This window comes from Nothoprocta perdicaria, unplaced genomic scaffold (assembly GCF_003342845.1).
Source record: "Nothoprocta perdicaria isolate Ctin4 unplaced genomic scaffold, notPer1 scaffold_103, whole genome shotgun sequence".
NCBI classification, from domain to species: domain Eukaryota; kingdom Metazoa; phylum Chordata; class Aves; order Tinamiformes; family Tinamidae; genus Nothoprocta; species Nothoprocta perdicaria.
In genome coordinates this window covers 641,835-664,352 of record NW_020454128.1, presented here as the reverse complement: position 1 = coordinate 664,352, position 22,518 = coordinate 641,835, and the positions used below count along the sequence as shown (strand labels likewise).

General features: G+C 54.8%; 1 protein-coding gene across 1 annotated transcript; it reads left to right on the top strand.

Moving 5' to 3' along the window:
* Positions 1-3,521: 3,521 nt before the first annotated feature.
* PPP3CC (protein phosphatase 3 catalytic subunit gamma) lies at positions 3,522-21,079 on the top strand. Its single transcript, XM_026042995.1, has 13 exons — positions 3,522-3,742; positions 4,029-4,153; positions 9,360-9,471; positions 10,765-10,910; positions 11,444-11,583; positions 12,152-12,229; positions 12,321-12,415; positions 13,143-13,268; positions 13,932-14,009; positions 15,911-15,992; positions 16,300-16,397; positions 18,259-18,288; positions 19,481-21,079. The coding sequence occupies exons 1-13, from the start codon at positions 3,715-3,717 to the stop codon at positions 19,657-19,659; spliced, it is 1,317 nt and encodes a 438-aa protein (XP_025898780.1). The 5' UTR covers positions 3,522-3,714; the 3' UTR covers positions 19,660-21,079.
* The last annotated feature ends 1,439 nt before the right edge of the window (positions 21,080-22,518 follow it).

The window sequence follows — 22,518 nt, the reverse complement described above, 5'->3', positions numbered from 1 at the left end:
GGCCGGGCTGTGGTTTAAGCCCCCGGCCGGGCTGTGGTTTAAGCCCCCGGCCGGGCTGTGGTTTAAGCCCCCGGCCGGGCTGTGGTTGTGCCGGCAGTTGCTGGGGGGCAGCCGTGGGAGAAGGGCTGTGATGAGCAGGGACGCGGCTGCCGCGTGGAGCTCCTTTGCTGGGGGACTCAGCTCTGTGGTTTTGCAGAGTTCCTGATAGAAGAGCAGCTGTTTGCCAAATTCTCCAGTCTCTCCCTATCCATAGCCCCCTTTTTAGTTGTCAGAAATATCCCTGTGGCCCTGGATTGGCAATTTTTCTTTTTTTTATTTGTTACTCTTGTGCTGTAGACCAGCAAAGACACTCCTGTCCTTTTGCTGTGCTCCTTGTAACACAGCCAACCTTTTAATCCATTTTACACCTCCAAGTTCATTCGTGCTTGTGTTCCCTTGCACAGAGCTTGGGGCCCGGTGTCCATCCTCTTGGCAGGGTGGGAATTGCAGCGTTTTCCCAGTGATTCCTCGGCCGTGGGCTGATGCCCTTGCGGAATCACAAGCCCCAGACCTTGAGGTTTTGCTATACAAGTCAGCCTGGGCGCCGCGTGCCGTGTAAGCAAGGGAAGGGCGGCGTGAAGATCACGGCAAGAAGCGTCCAGAAGAAACTGGGTGGTGTGGACGCCTCATCCTTGGTTTTCCTGCAAGGAAGGAGCTGGCTGCGAGCATCGCTCTGGTGCTCTGGCACCAAGGGCTGGCGAGATGAGGACGTGTTTCCCCGTCCTCAGAGTCGTTAAGGTTGGAAGGGGCCTCCGGAGATCATCCAGTCCAACCCGCTGCTCCAGGACACCCAGAGCAGGGGGCACCCAGGCGCATCCAGGCGCGTTGGGAAGATCTCCGGAGCAGGAGCCTCCCTGGGCAGCCTGTGCCAGGGCTCGGGCACCCTCACGGGGAAGAAATTCCTCCTCGCACGGAGATGGGGCTGCCTGGGGTTCAACTTGCACCCATTGCCCTTGTCCCGTCCCCGGCCAGCACGGAGAAGAGTCCTGCAGGTGGGAGCATTGAAGGAGCAGGACCCTTGGCTCTCCCCTTGCTCAAGGTGCAAGGCTTCAGCCCCCAGGCCAGCGGTCGATCTGACGGCCCCAGCCTCCGCTCTGAGCACCGTGTCCCTGCGCCCTGCAAAGCCAGGCCAGGGGCTTGTGCCCTGCACCTTCCTACAGCATGGGTCACTTCAACAGCCTTAGGATGGGAAGGTTCCCCTTGCTACCGAGGATGCCAGTGTGTCAGATAACTGCGCTGCGTCGCTGAAGGCCTTGCTACGAGTCACACCGGCTAACGGGATTACTTGCTTTGACAACGCTAATGACTTAAGTACTCGTCCGCCTCGCTGCGTGCAGGAAGGGGCTGGCGGTGGCTGGGGCTTTGCCTGCACAACACGAGAGGGGAAGCGGATCAAGCGGCAAAGGACCAACGTGGAGCAATCCCCGGTCTCCTCGGGGGTCTCCGTGTGTCCGTACGTTCCCCAAACCATCCTGGTCCTACTTTCCAGATTGCTTTCTCCAAAGCTTGCAGCCACGCTCTGGGATTTGGCTCGAGCTGATTCCTTGTCGTGCCCGGCTCCTCGTGGGAGTTGAGTTGTGCAAAGCCAGCAGTGAGAACTTACATAAAAGTTCTTGGCTGCTCGCGCCGGCATATCCTCATATTTTATCTTGCATAACTCTGCTCGCTTAGGGCTACCAAGAAAAGGCAAAGCAGCCCCTGCCAGGAGCTTTCCCTGCATCTCTTGTGAATTGCGTGATGGGCACTGCTGCTCTGGTGATTTTTGTGCTGTTTTCATGAAAGTTTCTATCAAAACTTCTGCGAGTTTTTTACTTAGCTACCACTGCTAGTTCTGGTTGGCTCTGGAATTAGTGGCCATTCTTGAAGGTCTGGATGTGTGATAACGTGGCAGATTGTGTTGAGAATTCCTACCTCTTTGGAGTCGTCTTGTCTCCCTTGCAAATCCTTTGACCTTCAAGTGCTCCCAGGCTTCCTTTGGAGTCGGACACAGGCGCTAGGACAACCGGCTGCTCTGCACAAGGACCTGCAAATTCAGCAGCCCTCTGTGCGTGTTGGCAGTGACATCTCTTCAACTTCCATCTCTTCATCCCAGCCTCTTCCTATGCGAGACCAACAGCTTCCTTCTGCCCACATCTACAGTGCCAGTGATGCTGTCCGTGTAGAAATCCAGGCACTGCGGAGCACAAAGAACTAAATGCTGCAAAATGCAGAATTTCTCATCAATCGCCAAAGAGGTCACCCTCTTTTCTTAGGCGGTAGAGATGAGCAATATGTGCAGCAAAAAGTACCGTGCCAGGCTGGCATGGGTATGTGCAGGGGTCTGCCTTAAACCTCTTTAATTGGAGGCTCCTTGGGGAAAGCCCCGCGTGTGGCCTGGACCGTTCAGGGCCCTTTGCAAGTGCCCAGGCAGCAGAGCCAAGCGTTCAAAGCGGCAGATGAGAGGGCCGCGTTAGAGGCAGCATTGAGGCCCCCTTTCATTGTATCTGCACTTGTTCTCCTCTGTCCTACATTTCGGGTTGTTGGAAAATGGATGTTGAAGCTGCAGCGAGTCTCTTGTGCTGCCTTTCTGCTTTGCTCTCTGCCCCCTGAGCTTCCAGACCAAATAGCTCCTGCATTTGCATGTAAAAGAGCTCCTGGCCTTGCTGGCAGTGGCTGTAATAGGTGGCTGGTGCTCTTGGTCGCTGTTCTAGGTGCCCAGCGCGGTTGCTACCCGTTCGGTTCGCCAGGCTTTGGCCCGAGGATGGCTGGCGAGCGCGGCAGCCTCCTTGGCACGTCAGGGCCATCGTTCTCCTCTGGCCGGAGCGTACTTCAGTGCCAAGCCGGCTTTCCACGATGGTGCCGATGCGCGGGAAGCAGCAACCTGGCGTCGGGGTGGTTAAAACCCACAGAAAGCTCCAGTTTGTGGAGCCTTTGCGTTTTGGTGTGGCCCCGGGATGGTCCCTGGGCCTGTGTCCGTGCTGTTGAGATGCAAAGCGCTGCCCTTACGTCTGCTTGGTGGGGTTTTACTTCCCCTTTTCCTTTGTTTCCCAAACATCCCGGCCTCCTTCCTGCCATTTATTGAGAATGAAGCCATTGCCTAGTCTGTCACTATGATGCAAGAGCTGCGTGGTCACCTCGTTTTTTATTATTTTCTGTGTTTTCAACCAGCCTGGCCTAGGGGAGGGCACATGAGTCACCCAAGTGGTCCGCACTCGCTGCGTGCAGCCCTGCCCAACGCAGCGCTGCGGCGGCCTGAGCTCCCAGCTCCAGAGAGGGCTCCATTGCCTGCGGTTTCTGGGGCTGCATATGGCATTTAGGCGGCTTCCCAGCCATGCTGAGGGCTGTAGCGCCGGTCGCTCTGACAGCAGAGCTTTGCTTGGGGTATTTGAGAGCCTAATTTTAGCGCGAGCGGCTTTCCGAACGCGTGCTCGTCCTTAAGCTTGGAACGAACGTCTCTTGCTAAAACGACTGTAGCTCTTTCCCCCCGGAAGAGCCGTGCTGCTAACTTCTCCACTTCCATTTCCAGCTGTCCCCTTTCCGCCCACGCAGCGGCTCACTCTGAAGGAGGTGTTTGAGGACGGGAAGCCTCGGCTCGACGTCCTCAAGAGCCACTTGGTGAAGGAAGGGCGCCTGGAGGAAGATGCGGCGCTCAAGATAATCAACGACGGGGCTGCCATTCTCCGGCACGAGAAGACGATGATCGAAGTGGAGGCTCCCATCACAGGTCAGAGCGCTTCCTAAGCGAGCCGCAGATAGGAAACAAGCTGCTCCAAGCTGCAGGTTCTCTGCTCTCTTCCTTGCACTGCTGCTCAGACACTGAGGGGTTTATATTAACTCTCAGAAGAGAGGATTTTGCTGGTGTAGATGGAGCACATCTTTCCAGAAGCTAGATATAAAGTGGGGTGGCTTAGGTCAGAGCGAAGCCATGCGGTGCTCCCTGTTGCTGTCATGACCTTTCTTTTCTTAGCGTGTGATTCTGACCCTCTTTTGTGCTGTTCTTCCTCCCCTAGTGTGCGGTGACATTCACGGGCAGTTTTTTGACCTGATGAAGTTATTTGAAGTTGGAGGCTCACCCAATAACACCCGCTACCTCTTCCTGGGAGACTACGTGGACAGAGGCTACTTCAGTATAGAGGTGACAAGTAAAACGGAGCCTGGTGGTGTTAGTACTAGCAAGGCTGAAAGAAATCAGCCAATACAGAGCTCTTGGTGCTAATTTTATTGTTTTGTATCCTTTTGCATATGATGAAAATCCCATTGCAGGTAACTTGCAGCACAGCTGTGGTGGAAGTGTGGCTCAAATGTGACATTCCTCTTGGTGGAGAATTGGGTGACAGAGCAGCAGAGGGGTTAATGTCTGAACTCTGACTTCCAAATTCTGTTTTTAATATCCTTTGTGGCTGCCTGTCCGTGGAACAAGAGGGAGGGTTGATTGTAGGTTGCAGGTGGTCTACAAGGCTGGGAGAGCTGGGTCTGTTCAGCCTGGAAGGCTGTGGGGGGACCTGAGCAGTGCCCATAAATACCTCAAGAGAGGCAGCGAGGAGGAGGGGGCGGCCTCTTTGCAGTAGTGGCCACCGGTAGGACAAGAGGAAACGGCCACAGGCTGAAGCACCAAAAGTTCCACAGGAACTTAAGGGAAAATTTCTTGACAGTGAAGGTGCCAGAGCCTGGAACGGGCCGCCCAGAGAGGTTGTGGAGTCTCCTTCTCTGGAGATCTTCAGAACCCACTTGGGTGCAGCCTCTTCCACATGGTCTAGATGACCCTGCGTGTGCAACAGGGTTGGCCTAGATGACCTCGAGAGGTCCTTCCAACCTTAAGGATTAAGGGCATGAACAGGATCCTGCAAGGCAATGTTTAAAACTTGCAGGGTTCAGTTTAGCAGTGCCAAGCGCCTGCTGTGCTGCTGAGTCACTGCTTCCCTACTGCCCCCAAAAGCATCAACCTTGTGCCGCGGGGAGAAACCAGCTGGGACCCTCAAGCTTCATGCCAAGGTCTGCTGGGCCCCTGAGCCCATCCGCCTTGTGACGGTCCCGCTGCCGTGTCGCGGGCGCCTGGGCAGTGCCCCGCACCCTTGGGGTCTTGCAGCTCTGTAGGCAACAGGTCTGAAAGGGCACAGCAATGATGGGAAGCCCTGGCTGCTTGTGGCTCCATGAGGATCCACGAGTGCCAAAGCAGGAAGGGCTCTTAGCAAAGCTGCAGAGCCCGCGGGCTGGCAGCGCTGGGTCGTGTCCTGAGAGGTGTCCTGGGGGAGGCAGCATGACAGGGGACACGTGAGAAACGGGCCTTACAAAGGTGGCAAAAGCAGTGCTGGTGGGACCGGGATGTGCCAGAGTGAGTGTTGGGACATCATTCTCATGGCGGAGGCATGTGCTTCAGCTCGTAGCCGCATTGCTGGGTGCAGTTCTGTTGCAGATGGGAAGGATTTTCTGAGGAGGGAGTTAACTGAAACATTTTTGAGTGAGGTTATCGACCGCATGGTCTGTACAGGAGTTTTGCAGGTCTCGGGCTGCCATGTGCTCTTCCCATCCTGTGCTCCTCCCCGCTGGGGACTGTGCGGCTGGTGCCTGTGTTTGGGATCAGCACTGTGACCTCTGCACCTTGGGACAGCAGTGCACAATATCCCCAGTGCTGGATGACTCTGTCTGGGGGGACAGAGTGGACGGGAGGAGGAGTTTTGTTTGGATCTCTGTCCCTCCTCCTCAGGAGGAAGGCTGGAAAAGCTGGAGGGAGCCAGAAGTGCTTCATTGTGAGGGTTTGGCCGAGGCCTGTGCAGAGCAGCCACCGTTTTGGGGCTGCATAGCTGAGTTTTCCAGGCTCTTGGCATGAAGATTTTCCTGCTTTTCTTGACCCTTCTCTTTCCCCTTCCCCCCGATCTGCAGTACGGAGGGACAAGCCACCAAGCGCACCCCAAAACTAGCACTGACCTCTCACGAATTGGGGTGCACCTCGATCTGCACATGTGGGGGCCGATGCAGGTGCCGCTGATCGAGCGGGGTCTCGAAGGCTCCGTTCCCCCTTCTCCCCACCACGGGTCTCGCCTTCCGGGCGCCGCGCAGCTGGTGCCTTGGAGAGGCTCCCGCTCCTCCTGCGGCGAAACGGCAGCAGCTTTTGCACCGTAGCTATAAAGAAGAAAAAGCACCTGGTTTGTGCCTGCATTTTTTGCAAGCCTTCTGGCTTATGAAATGCAGAGCCTCCTGGCAGCTGCGGCACCCGCCCTCCTGCATGCAGAGGCTGCTGTTGGAACGACTTAGCCTTGCAGCTCGGAGCGCTCTACCCCGGAGCTCTGGGAGGTGGAAGGGCCTCCGCGTTGGCCCTGCTTTAGCTGCAGGAAAGGTGAAGAGCAGCAGCACCAGGATCATGACTCACAGGCCCAGGCATCCCGAGGCTGGGTGGGGATGTTGTTGAGAATCATGACCTTTTAAGTGAATGAAAATGGAGGTAATTGTATAATTGCGTCCTGGTGCAGGCAACCGGGAAACAAGATGCGAAACTGGGGGCCCAGGAGGTGTTGAGGCAAACTGGGTTGTTTGTTAGCAGCCTACAGAGCCCCTCTAAGTTTTCCCTGTTGCTGAGATTATGTGGTTGTCAAGGTAAAAACAGCAGTTGATGGTTCAGACAGGACCTTTAAAAAGCCCCCGAGCCTCCGTTCATCAGCTCAGTTGGATACCTTCAGCAAATTATTTCTGGGCCTCTGGCTTAGGGAAATTCTCATTTAAAAGCATTCATTCACAGCACATGTAATGAGGCCATGAGGAGCGTTTTGGGGAAAAAAAAAAAAAGGAAAAAGGTGGAGGAAGGAAGGGAAGCAACTGTGTAAAAGCTGGGACTGCTGCTGCCTAAAGGGAGAGCACGCCAGCTTCCCAAGCGGATCCTCTCCTGGAAAAGCTGTTCCCCCAAAGCATTCCTGTGTTTGTTGAGCTTGTGGTCGCCCCTCGTGCTGAGCGGCGAGGCCAGGAACCGCCGGCACGCAGCCAGTGGGATTGTTTTATTGAGTATAAAAGTGGTAGGATGTTTAGGACGGTGAGCGGATTCTGCGGGAAGAGGCCTCCGTCCTGCTTTCCTGCAGCAGTATTCCTCTGCTGTGTCCCGTTGCAGCATTCCAGCACATCCAGCCAAAGGATACCTGGAAGGGAGATATCCGGGCTGCAGGAATTCCTGCGTGTGGGTTCTTCTGTGTTTCTAACCTCCTCATGCCCACAGCCTTTTACAAACTGCCCATGAGTTTGCAGCACAGCTGCTTGCAGCGGCTCCCAGGTCGCAATTCCCGTGGCAGCTCTCCCATGGCGATGTACCGAGATTCCCGCTCGGCAGCGCGGCCTCCAACCGGCCGCTGCTCGGGCATCGGGCTGCCGGAGCGCCCAGAGAAGCGGAGTATTCCAGCCTAGTAATCCCTAGTTGCCTCAAGTTGCTATTAGGCTGTTGTAAACATCCAGGAATCAATTCCCGGGCACGGTGCCTTGAAAAGCCGGGAAAAGGATCTGTGCAAAACACCAGGAAACATCTGATGCATGTGAATGTGGAAATCTGCTTCACTGCTTGTTCCAGAGCTAGCAAGGGCTCTTGAATGTTCTTTGGTGTTCACCCCCTCTACCTTTCTGTTGGGCAGCCCCCAAATTTTGTAGTTGCCTGTGAGATAGTGCCGACTCAGGTGGAACTCCAGCCTTTCTAGGAGGATTTGTGCCGCTGGGTGCCTCTCTCCACTTCTATTCCGTTTTAAAACGCTGTTCATACATTTTTGAAATGAGCCTTTTCCACACTGCGAGCCTTCTACGCATCATTAATGCTAAACCAGCTTGGAAATGCTCATACTGTCCTCTGTATTTGGCATTCCCGCTTGCTTTGAGCCAGTCAAAGCAGGGCTGGAGGCTTTCCCCGCTCCTCAGCACCTCCTTTCTTTCCTTTCAAGCAACTTTAATTCCCTCGTTCTCATGATAGCCTGGAAACATAGCCCTTGGGATGCCAGCAGAGCAGGCTAAAGCTTTAAATCACAGCGTAATTATAAATGTTTTTGTTGGGAGCATTCCTCCTGCTAATAGATATAACAAAGCATTACTTCTGCCAGCCCTAGCCAGAGCTTCAGTGACCCTGCAATGCACCTTGATGCTGTTGCTGTTCAATTGATAATTCTTTGCAGTCCTTTTGATTTTTTGGAGGGAGCAGGTGGGATTCGAGCTAGATAGAAATGAGCGCTTTAAAACTCCTTGGAATTCATCAGCTCCCTCTGTTTAGCTGGAGTGATTACTGTAAAGCTGACCCGAGAGGCCCGGTGTTCAAATGCCGGGGTCTAAGGTGTCCGTGCTGGAGCGTAGCCCGAGATGGGCTCGTTGGGGTCCCGCAGGCCATTTCCATGGCACGGCTGCGGATTCCTGGAGCCGCAGGCGCCCGCTCGCCGCTGGTTTTAAGTGTAAAACCCTGGATGGGCTCCCCAGCGCCGCTGTGGAAGCGTGCCCGTCGTGTGGTGTGTCAGCCCAAGGGGTAAGCTCTTCTTAGAAACTTTAATCCCAGTCTTAAAGCTCCTCGACATTATAGGCTGCCCTTCCCACGCTGCAAACCAAGGGAAGAGCAGGAGCGTTTTCCCATTCTGGATACGAGCCCATTTAGCCATTTACTGGGCAGCGCAGGGTGCTGGGTGGGGGGGTGCTCCTGTGTTCCAGCCATCCCCTCTCCCGCAGCCCCTTGGGAAACCGCCCAGAGGATTTGGGGGCCCTGCTGAAGTGCCGGTTTCCAGGTTTCCATTTGGCTTTAGTCTGGGCCTCATCAAAGAGGAGCATTTTACAAGTGTTGCTGCTCACACAGGGGATGCAGAAAGCCCGTGGAGAAGCCAGAAGAGCTTTCACGTGCCTGAAGTGAGGGGGAAGACCTCAGTAAAGAGGAGAGTGTTTCGTTTTCTGGTGTTTAATGCACGTGACAAATGGTTAGCAGGATGGCTACGCCTGTCGTGCTTGCGGCCGCCTGGTTCGCGCTGCAGCGGGACGTCCGCCTCGCGCAGCTGGTTGTGCTTTGCTGCTCTGAAAAGGGCCACTTGGTGCTTCGGTTCCTGCTGGAAGGAGAAGCTGCCCCCAGGCAGCCCCGGGTCCGTTTGCAGCCGAGTGTCACCTCATTTGTCACTTCTCCAGCTCGGGCCTAATATAGAGAAGGGCGCAGGGTGGCTTCCCCCGCCGGGGGAGCTGGCCGGGATGAGATGGACTGCCCGTTATGGAGCTGGGCTGCTCTCAGGGCTCCTCTTGAAAATCAGCTCGTTGGGTATCTTCCCAGAAACACTTAGTGAAGCCCATGGATGATTAGTACCCTGCAAAAGGTTTTTATTACATGCCGCCTTCTCCTTCCCTCTCTCTTGCAGTGCGTGCTGTATTTATGGAGTTTAAAGATAAATCATCCCAAAACATTGTTCCTCCTTCGAGGGAACCATGAGTGCAGGCACCTCACAGAATACTTCACCTTTAAGCAGGAATGTAAGTATATCCAGACCATAGGAATTTAACCGTGTCCACTTTGTCACGGCCAGGTGAGGCTCTTCGTTTTTGTGCCTGCTGTGGGTGACATGGGCCAGCACTCAGCAACGGTGCCAGCCTGTTCCCTGCCCTCCTGCGCACATCACTTGGCTCCTCGTAGGCTGTTTCAGCTACTGCTAGAATAAATATACAAAAAGTCAAGTCCCCTGAAGTACCAAGCGTGTGTGGATGTGGCCTTCGGGTGCCAAGGAATGGACACGGATGGCAGGGACACACGCACGCCTTCCCGTCCTGCTGAGGAGCCAGTTGCAGGCAGCCCCCTAGCCCCCGACTCCAACTTGCAGGCCCAGCAACATGTAATTCCTGCCAAATGGCTTGCAGCTCCAGATTGTGCAGCTGGGATCAGCGATTACAATTGGAAGCAAATACAGGATTTCTTCCTCAGGGTTTGCACTAAGGAGAATCATTACCTTTAAGATCATTTTAGATTAGTTAAAGATAGCTTAACACAGCATTTAGATTTTTTTTTTTTTAAGTAGTGCTGAGGTAAGGCTGAGGAATGACCTGTCTCCCCTGAGAATGACAGATATTCCTCCAAAGCAATAAAAGAAAAGGTATCCACCAGCTCTGTGCTGTTCCCTACTAGGCAACAGTTGCTCAAGGACCTGACCTCAAGCAATAATTAATTGGCAAGGCACAAGTCCAGTCTTTAGCGCTTCAGTTCTGAATGCTGCAGGACAGGGTAAAGGTGATAAGTGTTGAGATAATGACATCTGTTTACTCAGAAAAACCTTGAAAAACATCAGCTGGCTGAAAAACATCAGCCAGCTCTGCTGGATACTGTAGCCATCAGATGGTGGTAGATGAGCTCCTGTTGAGCTGGGCTCAATTTGAACCAGGGAGTCAGAGGTAGTTGATTTTCCTCCTTGGAAAAGAAAAGATAGTACCTTCCCTTTCCTATGCAGTAAAACAAAACCTTTTAGCATCTCTGAAATAAAGGTGGTGGAAAAGTGAGCTTCCCATCACTGTGCTTTTTCTTGTAACCAAGATGTGTTTTGCAGTAGTTGCAGGGGCTTCTTTAGGATCTGGCTCTGGTAAGGTATTGCTGCCCTCTGAAGGGGGTGTGCTGCAAAACCACCTGAGGAAGCTCTTGAGGTGCAATGATCTGGAATCCTGCCATCCATGTGGACAGGGAACGCAGAGGGATGTTCAGAAGCTGCTCGGCTGTTCTTGGAACCTGCTTGTTGCAGGAGCTGCTTTGGGGAAAGCCACCTTCTTTGTGTTTGGTTTCAGGTCGAATCAAGTATTCGGAGCGCGTGTATGATGCATGCATGGATACGTTCGACTGTCTTCCTCTTGCTGCCCTCCTAAACCAGCAATTCCTGTGTGTCCATGGAGGACTGTCTCCAGAAATCACATGTCTAGATGACATTAGGAAAGTAAGTACTCTCTGGGGTCCCTTCATGCCTCAGGCTTTTGGGCAGTTGCTACCAGGATTCAGCTCCTTTGTGTTCCTACTTTATCAGCCCTGGGCTGCAGATGCAATAAAGCCCTGGCTTTTCCTGCAGTAATTAAGAGGAGGAGCGTAGTTTACAATTAATAGTGTAAACTTGCTAGTGGCAACTGCCTAATAGCATTCCCCACCTCCGAGTGTGCCAAGCTGAGTGAATGCTTAGAGGAGAGGCACTTATCCTGATTAATGGAGTTTCGTGTTGGGGCTCGTGTTCTGCATGCCCACGCTGTGGGTCTCTTCTGAAGATTTGGAGAGTGAAGCAAAGAGGGAGGGAAGGAAGGAGGGAAGTCTCCTCTGTCATGAGACACGGAGGATTAATCTTTCTTGGGGAAAATAGCCACAGCTCTTAATTTCCCATTTAAAGTAGCCTGTCCCCAAAATATGGGCTGTAAGCTAGTGTGTTACTAAGTCATGGCAGCTTTCGTCAGCCTCGTCCTGATTTTGCATTCATTTTTTCAGTTAGACAGGTTTAAGGAGCCTCCAGCCTTTGGTCCAATGTGTGACCTGCTGTGGTCTGATCCATCAGAGGATTATGGCAATGAGAAGACACTGGAGCATTTCACCCACAACACTGTTCGAGGCTGCTCCTATTTCTACAGGTGAGCGGTGTTCCTGGGAGCTCCTGTGGATCAGAGCTCTCGTCTTCTCTACCTCTCTAGCTCTTGTCTTATGCTGACATGTGTGGGGAGCTGATCGCTTGGGGACCTTTGCAGCATACCTGGCTGTGCAGTAGTCTTCAGTTGACTCAAATGCACAAATGCACATGTTTTCTTCTCCTTCGGTATTGAGCTCTCTTTGGCTATGTTGCTGATATTGGACAGCAACAAGAGTCCTGGTCACTGGCAGAGTGCCTTTTGAGAGGTTTTCAGGCACTGGACTACACCAGCAGCTCTAGGAAATAATCCTTTCAGGTCCAAAAGAGAAGCACTTTTGCTGACAGACCGCTTGTAGCCTGACAGACAGAGAGGATTCGGCACCGGGGGCTGGTTAACAGAATGCCTTGCAATTAATTTTGGGGTGATGTAATACATGCTGGCCTTGTTCAGGGATGCTAGGCACAAACCGAACAAATGGATGCAGCAAGTGGCTTGTTCCTGAAACCAAGACCATGGATGCTAGCTGTTCTTCTTTCTGCATGCTGATGTATGTTGAATTTTTGTTTTCCAGTTACCCTGCAGTTTGTGAATTTTTGCAGAACAATAGTTTGTTATCTGTGATCCGAGCTCATGAAGCCCAGGACGCCGGGTAAGTGCCAGGGTCTGAGCGCTGAGCAGGCTCCTCCTGCACTGGGGCCATGCTCCAAGACAAGCATGCTAACACTCAACCTGCTTTTCAGGTACCGAATGTACAGGAAGAGCCAGACAACAGGCTTTCCGTCATTAATCACAATCTTCTCTGCACCAAATTACCTAGATGTCTATAACAACAAGGGTAAGGCTGGCAAAACCAGAGCTCTGCTGGGGTTTTGAGTGTCAGGACTGTGTTCATGCTCTTAGGAAATCCTTCTCTATTGCCCTGCCCTCTCTGCCTCTGCTCTAGCTGCATTCTTATGCATGAAATGAAAAACAGCTTTATATGCTAAACTAATGGCAGCTGGGGAGCTGGAAGTGACTGGCTTCTCTGACTCAAAGACTTAATATATTACTGTTGCAATTAGCTGTCAAGTTATAAAGCTAGAATAATGCTTTCATTTCCAGCCACATGACAACTGAGCACTGCTGATGAATGCTGCCATAAAAGAGAAGAAGCTGCTCTTTTTTTTTTTTTTTTTTTTTTTTTTTTTTAAATCTTAAAGCTTTTTTTATAACTTTACTTCATCCCCTTCCTCTTCCCATAATACTAAGTGTGTGCTACAGGAAATTTTCCTCAGATGGTTTTTCCCTTCACTTTCGATCTTGGCTTTGCATTCCCCACTTCTGATTTGCACAAATGTTAATAGCTTTATTACATTGCCCTTCGTTGTTATGATGAGCTTCTGTGAAACAATGTAATGGATAAACAACAAAAATATTGCTTAAGCCTCCCAGTTTTGGAGAGCTGGTAGCTTGATCCTGCATGAGCACAAACTTGACGCTGTTGATTAATGAAATTGCAGGTAGGACTCCCTGAGGTTGACGTCGCCTACGGGCCTGTGTTGTCTTTTCTTGTTCCCTCCCAGCTGCTGTACTGAAATATGAAAACAACGTCATGAACATCAGGCAGTTCAACTGTTCCCCTCATCCCTACTGGCTTCCAAACTTCATGGATGTCTTCACATGGTCTCTGCCTTTCGTAGGGGAAAAGGGTAAGGGATATTTGGAGTTTTTTTCAAGTTGCCCAGTGACTGGTAACAGTCCATCACAATTCTAAAAACCTGTCCCACAGGCTATTAAATGTTTGCAGACCTAAACTCTGGTGCTGAGAGGCTGTGTTATAATTTATTAATATCTGATAGCACGGGGAAGCAGTTCAGGTTCAAGGAGATCCCTTTCCAGCAGATGTTTCTTATATCTCACGGTGGTGCGTTTTAGGTTCCACCCTATGTTGGATATTTTGAAGATGGCTTGAAAATCTAAAGGGCTTAGGCATTGCAGAAGCCAAGATTGAATTCCCTACAGATTTGCCCTTTTGGGAGCAGGGTGGCACGTTGTGCAGGGTTGGATTGAGGAGGGTGGCACCTTCAGTGAGGCCAGGCTGTTCTGCAGGAACATTGGCGTCCTACTCCCCGTCTGCTTCAGCTGTGATGTGCTTGGACTGCATCCACCTCCTTGGCAGAAGGTGTGAAGTTTGCAGCCTGCTCTGGGTACTGCTGCGAGGTACCAGCAGCTCCAAAGTAGCTTTGGGTTTCCAGTGCCAGAGTGTGAATGACCTTGAAGTCACTTGCCCGGCCAGCTCGTCCTCCAAACCCCTCTGTTCGCCAAGCGTGTGCACCAGGCCTCTCTAATCTTCCTGTCTGTACTTCTTGCAGTCACAGAAATGCTCGTTAACATCCTCAACATATGCTCCGATGATGAGTTGATTTCAGATGGTGATGAGACCTTGGAAGGTAACGAATGCTCTTACGGTTGAGCTGGTAGCAGTGGGGGGGAGGCTGGGGAAAGGTGTTTGGTGCTAGTTCCAGTGAGCAGCATCTGCGTTGTAGCTGGGTGCCCGGCCAGGATCTCTAGTTTGGCTAACTCTCCTGTAGTTCTGGGTCGGATATGCGGGGTTTTTATTTCCCTTTTCCTCCCCTTTGCTACTCAGTCACAGTGGAATTTAGCTGTATTCATGGCAACAGCCACTTCTTGCCAGTTGCTCTGGAGAATGATTTCCTGCTACTCACAGAGGCTGCTCCCAAGTTGTTGTTTTTCCCCTTCCCTACTCAAAATTATTTGCACCAAAATATTTACCCATTTTATTTTTTTCCCTTCTGTTGCTCTGCAGTGTTGAGCCTAAGCTACAACATCTGCCCATTGAACTCCTGGGTTAGCTGGCTTCTCATATTGTCCTGAAAAATATATTAAAAAAATATATCTTTGTGCTAACTTCAAGCTATGTGTAAGGAGGTAGAACTGTCACGCTGATCTGCAGCTTCAATACCAGGGAAATTGCTTGTGATTTGGTTGACTCGGGACCTGGATTTCCCCTTGGCCACCCCCTCGCTTTTCAAGCGAGCATGCTCTCAGAGGGAGGTGGGCACCTCATGGAAACTGAGGTGCAGAAGTGGGACGTGCAGCTAAAAATGGGAATGGGAGCACAAGGGCACGGGGGGCATCACGGGGACAGCAGGCGAGCTGCTGCAAATTCTTAGAGACTGGAGTAAAATATATGCAGTGCAGAAGCAGAACACCATTGTGGTATAACAAGGTGCCACTGCGATCAACAGGTTGAGACTTTAACCCGCTTTTCCCATTGCATTTCGTTTTGTTTTTTTTTCCTTTCTCCCTCCCATGAAAATTAAATTTGTTTCTTCTATCTCTGTCTTCATCTACTTGTTTCTTGGTGTCTCCTCTCCCTGAAGATCACTACATTTCAAGCTATCAGAAAGGTACCCAGCTAGACTTTGCTACAAGCTTAATTTTCACTGCCTGTGCCACCAGATTCCTCGGAGTGGATTTGAATAGCTGACTAGTTGGGCAGCCTCTTCATCCCCTTTCAGTTTTAACATAAGCGCCGTGTGTTTTTAACCCTTCTGCGTTCCTCCAGGAACTTGAGAAACGGGGTCACGTTTCTATCTGACTTCTGAATGCAGCCACCTAGTGCATGGCTGAGCCATCGGTGCATGTTAGACCTCCGGTTTGGCTTGTCCTGTTCTAATGTGTAGTTGGGCCATTGGAAGAATCTCAGCTGAGAGGAGATGTATTTGTTCCTTCTTTTACTTTCTTTGGTTTGTTTCCAGTTCCCCTCCATGCTTTTCTTTCCCGTTTGGTGTGTGTAGCGGAAGGGGAGCTCACGGAACTCCCTGTGTGTGTTTGCGTGGGGGCGAAGCAGAGTTGCGAGGCGCCCGCCAGCCCTTCACCGCGCGTGTTGGATGTCAAAGCTGCTGCTTGTGCCACAGTGCCCCGCGGCGAGCGCAGCCTGGTGTTCTGCGGTGCTCATCAGCAGTCAGATTCGTCAGTGTTCTGCCTTGCAAAACTGTGTCTACATGGCTGAGTCATTTGTGTTACATCCCGTGTAGTGTGATCCAACCTGGTGAGCTTCGAACGAGACCTCTCTGATCTTGTTTCCTTTGGTGGTTCTACTCTCCTTAGGCTTCTAAAGCCGTGTGTCATCTTGGTGTTGCCCTTCTCACTGCCATCCTGACTGTCATTCTCTCAGCACTGTTCTCTCAAGAGTGTAGCTGTGACTCTGTAAGCCAGGACTTCTTTCCTGGAGTCACACAGGTGCTTCATACTGACATTGCCTCTGCCTTGAAAGCGGGACAGGGGACCTTTCACATGCCACTGTCTTTCTCTTTTCTCTCCCAAGGTGGGACAACAGTCCGTAAGGAGATCATCAGGAATAAGATCAGAGCCATTGGGAAGATGGCACGAGTCTTCTCGGTCCTTCGGTAAGGAAGCAGCTTGGCATTCAGTGCCCAGCTTTCAGTTGCCTTCCAGGCCCATGAAAGCACCAGGCAGGCAGTGTCCTGCTGGATAACTTCCTATAAAAGTTACTCCAGAGCGGACCCCTCTCCAGATTGGGGTGTATTTGCCCTAGCTCTGAACTGTGTTAAGTAAAGCTTGCTTATTATGAAGTATGCCTGAATTTGAGGCATCCCGAACCCTCCTGGTGCCCAGCACATGGGAAGACCTTGTAGGGAGCCGTGTGAGCATCTTGCCCCGACGTCCCCGTAACCGATGGCCTCTCTTTTGCAGGGAGGAGAGCGAGAGTGTGCTGACCCTCAAAGGCCTGACGCCCACGGGCACCCTGCCCCTGGGGGTGCTCTCAGGGGGCAGGCAGACCCTGCAGACCGGTGAGTACGGACGATGCTCCTCTCTGCTTGCTCCCTTTGCTCTCTGATGCCCGCCCCTCAAGCTCGGGGCCCGTGAGGCTGCTCCAGAGCACCAGGGCAAGCGGGCGAGAAGGATGGAGAGGTAGGAAAGGGTGGAAAACCTAGGGGAGGGTGTGGGGAGCATCCCAAATGCCTCCCTGTGCCTTCCAGGAGGGGAATATGAGGAGGAGCAGAGAAGGAGCAACAGAAAGCATGGATATTGCTTTATTCCCTTCCTCAATAATGTTTATGCTTATTTCCCATCTAAGCTTGCAGCAGAGGAGGCTCAGCTCTGTGTGATGATGTGTATGCACATGTAGCAGTAGAAAATTGCTTTTGTTTGCCCTTAGTTAAACTAAATCCCTCTGATTGTACCCTATAAAGTAGTGAATCCCAAGCAGAGGAAACTTAGCTGAAGTCACGAGATTCTTCTTCCGGGCCCGCATGTTTTGCATTGCGGCTCCTGTAGGCCCCACGTTTGTGGTCTGTTTGGGGAGGTTTCTTCCCTGTGCTTTTTGGCGGGGCTTTTGCTCCCTCCCACAGCAGCAACGGGTCTGTCCTACTAGTGCTCCGCGAGCGGGCCGGAGCCGTGTGAGCCTCCAGCTCGCCGGGCAGCGCGACTGGCCCGTGGTCAGGGCAGGAGCTGTCCCGCTAACACGTGTCCCCAGAAGGTCTCCTGTCATCTGGTGTTTTAATCCTCTCCTGCCGCCAGCCTTTGAACGCTGGCACCCACCCAGCCTGCGTCCCCTTCCTATCGGCGCCGGGTAATTTCCCGAGGGCTTGTTCTGGGATTGCCTTGCCCTGATTAAATAGTTGAGGAGTGAGAAACGCGGAAATGGTGCTGCGCATTCCTGCAGGCTCCGGTGTCGCTCCCAAACTGGCAGATTTCTCTGTGCACGGAGGAGGAGGAGGAGGAGGAGGAGGAATTTTTGCCTTCGTTTCTAGCAGCCGTTCCGCGCGAGCGGGAAGCTGGCGCTGCCGCTCGGCCCGAGGCCGCGGGCTCCTTGCGCAGCAGTGCTGGGAGCTTCCCTGTGCTCCCGTGCCTGCCCCTCTCCAGGCATTCCTCGGCACCGCCTGGGCAGCGAGGAGGCAGCTCCCCGAGGCAGAGGAAGGCGAGAGGCAGAGGAAGGCGAGAGTCATCCCCTGCAGACAGGACAAACAAGCCGGCCCCTGGCTGCTGCTTCCCAGGCCCCGCGTGCTGCCCTCCCTTCTCCTGGGTGTCTGCGGATCCGCGGCACCCAGGCCTGCCCCCTCGTGCCCTCCTCGCGCTTCTCTCCGCCTTTGCCTTCCGCCACCCTCCTCTTCCTCCTCTCGAGGACCACGTGGCCTCTGTGTTGTACAGAAACTGCAGTGTTTTGAGGCTGAAAGCGGGTGTCCCAGTGCCGGCCTCCCCTGGGGAAGTGCCACCCACAGATATCAGCGGGTTTGGAGGGAGACGCGGAGCGGCCGCGGAGCTCCCTGCTGCCCCGGCGCTTGGTGACACTCGCAGGGGCGGAATTGGAGCCGTTTGGAAGCATTCGCTGCTTTATGGCCCAGTGGAAGCGCTGGGGATGTACGGGGCCCACATCTCCGTTTGGATTTCTCCACGTGGCACGAGCAGCGGCCGCGAAGTGGGGAGGCTCCGCAGTGCCGGGGCTCGGCAGGCCCCAGCGCCGTGCGAGCCCCCTTCCAGCGCTGCTCCCGGCACCTTCCCCTCCTGCGGGCGCTCGTGGTCCAGTGCTCACCGGGGTGGGGAGGCCGCGGGCTGTGCGGGAGCAGCCATGACGTTACATCACTCACTGTCACTCTGTTTTTCTTTTTTTCTGTCTCCGTTTTTGCATGCCACTGCTCTTCTGTCTTACAGCCACAGTAGAAGCGGTAGAGGCCCGGGAAGGTAGGGCCCGAATCCCGCGGGAGCCCCGCGTCGCCTCCGCGCGCGCCCTCGGCTGCAAGAGCCTCCCTGGCCCCTCTGCAAACCTCTCCTCTTGCATCACCAGCAGCGGGCGGGAGGGGTGGGAAGCAAGGACAAGGAATAGCCCCCGGGGGGGGCTGCTCGGAGGCTGCTTGAGCCCTAGTGCCCACGTTGGGGTGCAGCCCTGCACTGACCTGGCTTTGGGGCTGCCCCTTCTCCGGAGCAGACAGTGCTGGGGTGGCCCGCGCGCCTGCTCGAGGCCCTGCCGTGGGACATGGGTGCCCTCGGCCACCCGGGACCCGCTCCCGCGAAGGCTGCGGCAGCGCCGGGGCAGAGCCGTCCACAGCGGCGCTGGCTTTGTGTCTCCCACGTCGGTTTTGCCTTCCCCACAGACGGGCCGACACGGTCCCTGTAGAAAGAAGCTGGAGTCTCTGTGCAGATCCCATAGAAATCCCAGATTCATAAAGTCCCTTTATTTTCTCCTGGGTAGCACCACTTAAATCCCAATGAACGGGACCGTACGTTCATCATTTGTAGATGAAGCAAGGCCAAGTCCTTGTACAAAGACTCGGAGCAACCCCTTAAGTTCTCTGTAAGAGCTAACATTGGATCCGCAGCATTCCCGCGAGGACTTTGTACCCAGCCTGGTAGTAGTGAAACAGATCCAGGCTCCTTGGTGGGGTTTCCAGGCTCGTGAGGCTTCCTGGGCATCTCCTGGTCATGCAAGATGAAGGTTGCACTTGTGATCCCAGGACTAGCTGTTTCTCATGGTGTTGCAGTGTGTGGTTTGTGTCCAAGTTAATGCCTTGTGGTGGTGTCTTCACTGCTTTGTTTTTTTTTTTTATTTATTTATTTCTTTTGTTAAAAGCATCGTGTTTTTCAGCTCTGAAAGAGAGATTTCAGTGTCTGGGGGCACGGAGCACTTGTCTGGCCTTCTAAATGGTATTAAAAGGGGAAAAAACCCAGGGAGCAGAGCAAGTAACTGCTGCTTTCCTGGTGCTGGGGAGCCGGCCTGGCTCCCAGCCGTTGCTCCCCGCTCCATGTAAGTTGGTGAGGGAAAAACCCGCCACGTCTTGGCTCCGTTACCCAGACGGGTGCTCCGTGCCGCCCCGAGCTGCGCGCGGGCGCCCGGGCTGCCGCTAACTCGCCCTTCTCGCCGCCGCTTTTCCCGCAGCCATCCGGGGCTTCTCGCCGCAGCACAAGATCCGCAGCTTCGAGGAGGCGCGCGGGCTGGACCGCATCAACGAGCGCATGCCGCCCCGCAAGGATTCCATGCACGCCGACGGGCCCGTGAACTTGGTAACCGCCACAAACTCTGCGGACAAGAACGGCACGGGCAAGAAAGCCCCGTAATGCTCCCCGCGCCCCATCGGCACCACTAAAGGATCCAAAACTTAATGAATTTTATTTATTTATTATGGGGGTGGGGTGGGGGCAGGGGAGAAACCAACTTCACCTGGAGGCACGTTCATAATCCAGTTTGCATCCATTCTGTAAGAAAGGTGACCATTTTGTAATTTTTTTATTTATGTCCAATATATAAAAAGTCCATCTTTTTTTTTAATTTAGATACCAATCTAACTGCTAGTGCATATATGAAGTCTTGTGCTGTACAGCCGCCCTCCCCTCCGCGAGAGGCAGAGCTCGGGGGGGACTAAACGAAACGAGAGCCGTCGCAGGCCGCTGGGCCCCGACTTGGGTGCCGGCCGGAGCCGGGCCGGGCTCTCCGGGCACCTCGTGCCGTCCCCACTAGGGTTGGTTGGTTGTTCTTCCTCTCCCACCGTTGTCTTCTCCCCACACTCTGCTGTTGTTTCCTTCAGCCTCTCGGCGCCCGCTCCGTTAGCGCCCGGCTCTGGGGAAGGCACCCGGCACCACTCCGAGGTTGCACCCCGGCGGCTGCACCGCGGCTCTCCCGGGTGTTATCCCGCGGGAGCAGCTTTTCCTGCAGGATGAGGGTTCCGGGTGGGGGGCACGTTCTCCCCCCCCGGGCTGCAGCTCCTTCCACAGCTTCAGACTTCCAAGGCAGAGTGGGGCTGGCCGCTCCGCAGGCCTCCCCCGGGAATCCTGCTGATTCAGAGCACAGGAATGATCTCCCATCTTTGGGAATTGAGCTGGAGGAAGCAGCGGGGAGATTCCTGTTGTGGATCCCTGTGCGTGGCCGCGGTGGTGCCTCCGGTCCCCCAGCACGAGCCTTTCTCCCAGGGTCTTCCTCCTTGCACCCCCCCAGGTGTCTGGCGGCCGCTCAGGAGCCTCCGTGTTGGGAAGGCCGCCGGGAAGGGGCAGGTTGGTGCGGAGCGGAGCCTCCAACAGCACCCGGGACAGGGCAGCACAGGACCCCCTTGGGTCCCAGCTCCCTTCCCCATGTTCGGGCTCCATCCCTGTCGCCCGGAGCTGCCGCGCAAGGGAGCGGAGCCTTGGGAAGCAAATCCCGCTCCTTCCGCGCAGGCGCCAGGGAAGCAGCAGCTCGGCAGCATCCTTCCCCCACTCCCCATCATCCATTCCTTCACTCCAGGCCCGCTCCATAGGGCCCCATCCCAGAGACGGGGTTCCCGCGGGACACTGTCCCTGCCTCCACCTTCCCCTTTTTTTCCCCCCCTTTTTTCACCCACCGCTTTGCAAACAAAACAAGCGCCCGCTGTTTGGAACCAGCTTCGCGGCCGGGGGCCGCTTCCCGTTGCCTGTGAGTATTTCTCCCGTTTTCCCCCCGTTTCTTCCGGCATCCCTTCCGCATCCCCGCGGGCCGAGCGCACCCTTGCATGCCAGGGCTTGTCGTCGGGGCCCAGGCCGGCTCGGGAGCGGGAAGAGGCTCCGGGAAGCGCCGCCCTCGGCTCGGGATGTTCCCGCGCTGGCTCTTCCCTCGCCCCTTCCCGTTCCCGCGCCGCCGGAGCGATGCGCGCCGAGAGCCCCCCCATCCCAGCCCTTTCCTTCCCCATCCCGCAGCCCCACATGCAGGATTTGGCGGGGGGGAAAAAAAAAAACAAAAAAAAAAACAGGAAAAAGGAGAAAATAAAAAAAGAGGGACAAGCGTGCGGGGAAGGAAGGAGTGCGGGCGTCGCGCCTCGGCCGGCCGCGGCCTCGGCTTTTTGCATGTTAGAGCAAGGTGCATGTGACAAGGAGGGGACCGGCAGCGGGCCGGGCCGGGGCCGCAGCCGGGGGCTCCGCTGGCTCCTTGCTCCAGGCTCGGCGCCCGTTGCCTGGAGACTGCCTCCTTTTTACTTTTATTTTTATTCTTTTTTGGGTTTTTTTTTTTTAGTTCTGTTTAAAGGAGAAAAAAAAATGGTGAAAATGTTATTTATTGGCAGAAATTATTTAATATAATTTCTTTTTTCTTTTTTTGTGAACAAGGAATGAATTTGTTAGAACTGTCTTAATGTAAATTGGAAGTCATCTTTAAGGAGAAAAAAAAAGAAAAAAAAAGTTCAAAATTGACCCCGTCCCCCGGCTCCAGCGTGGTTTGTTCAGCGCGGATGGGAGCGATCCGGACCCTGCTCCACAGGGAAGGAGGATGGAGTGGGGAGCAGGGATTGGGCTCCGGAGTGGCCTCCGGAGCGGCCTCCCCTTCCGTGGGGCTCCGTGGCCCCGGGGCGGTGGCGGCTCCGGGCGCCCTTGGCTCTTATCTGCGCACGGAGGCAGGGCCAGCGCGGGAGGGGACGGGCACGGAGCCGCGGTGAGGCCCGGGGACCAAGCGGGGGGTCCCGGGGGTCCCCAGTGCAGGGGCGAAGGTGCCACCCCGAGCGTCCCCCCCTTGGGGACAAGGCGGGGGGACAGAGCCAGCCCGGTGCCCTTCATTGCAGGGCGGCCCCCCCGGCCCGGCCCCGGCCCCCCGGGCTGTCCCCGATGTCCCCCGCTCGTCGGCGCGAGCGGGGCCGGGCCGAGCGCGGCCTCCTGGCTCCGCTCCCTGGATCCCGGCCCTGGGAGCGGCTCTGGAAACTCTGACCGGGCCGGCGCCGCTCCAGCGCGGGGAGGGGGCGGCGAGAGCAGCCGGGGGGCGCGGGGACAACAACGGGGCTCCTTGGGGCCAACGGGGCTCCTTGGGGAGTGCGGCCCCCCCAGGGCTCCGCGCCGCCCCGGGGCCCTCCCGGCCGCCCCCCGCTGCGCAGGGCCGGGGTCCCGGGCGCCCCGCGCGGCGCTGGGAGGGACGGGCAGCTCCGGGGGGCCCGCGGCGCTGCCGCCGCGCGGGCGCTTCGTGCCCGTGCAGCGAGGGGCCCCGCG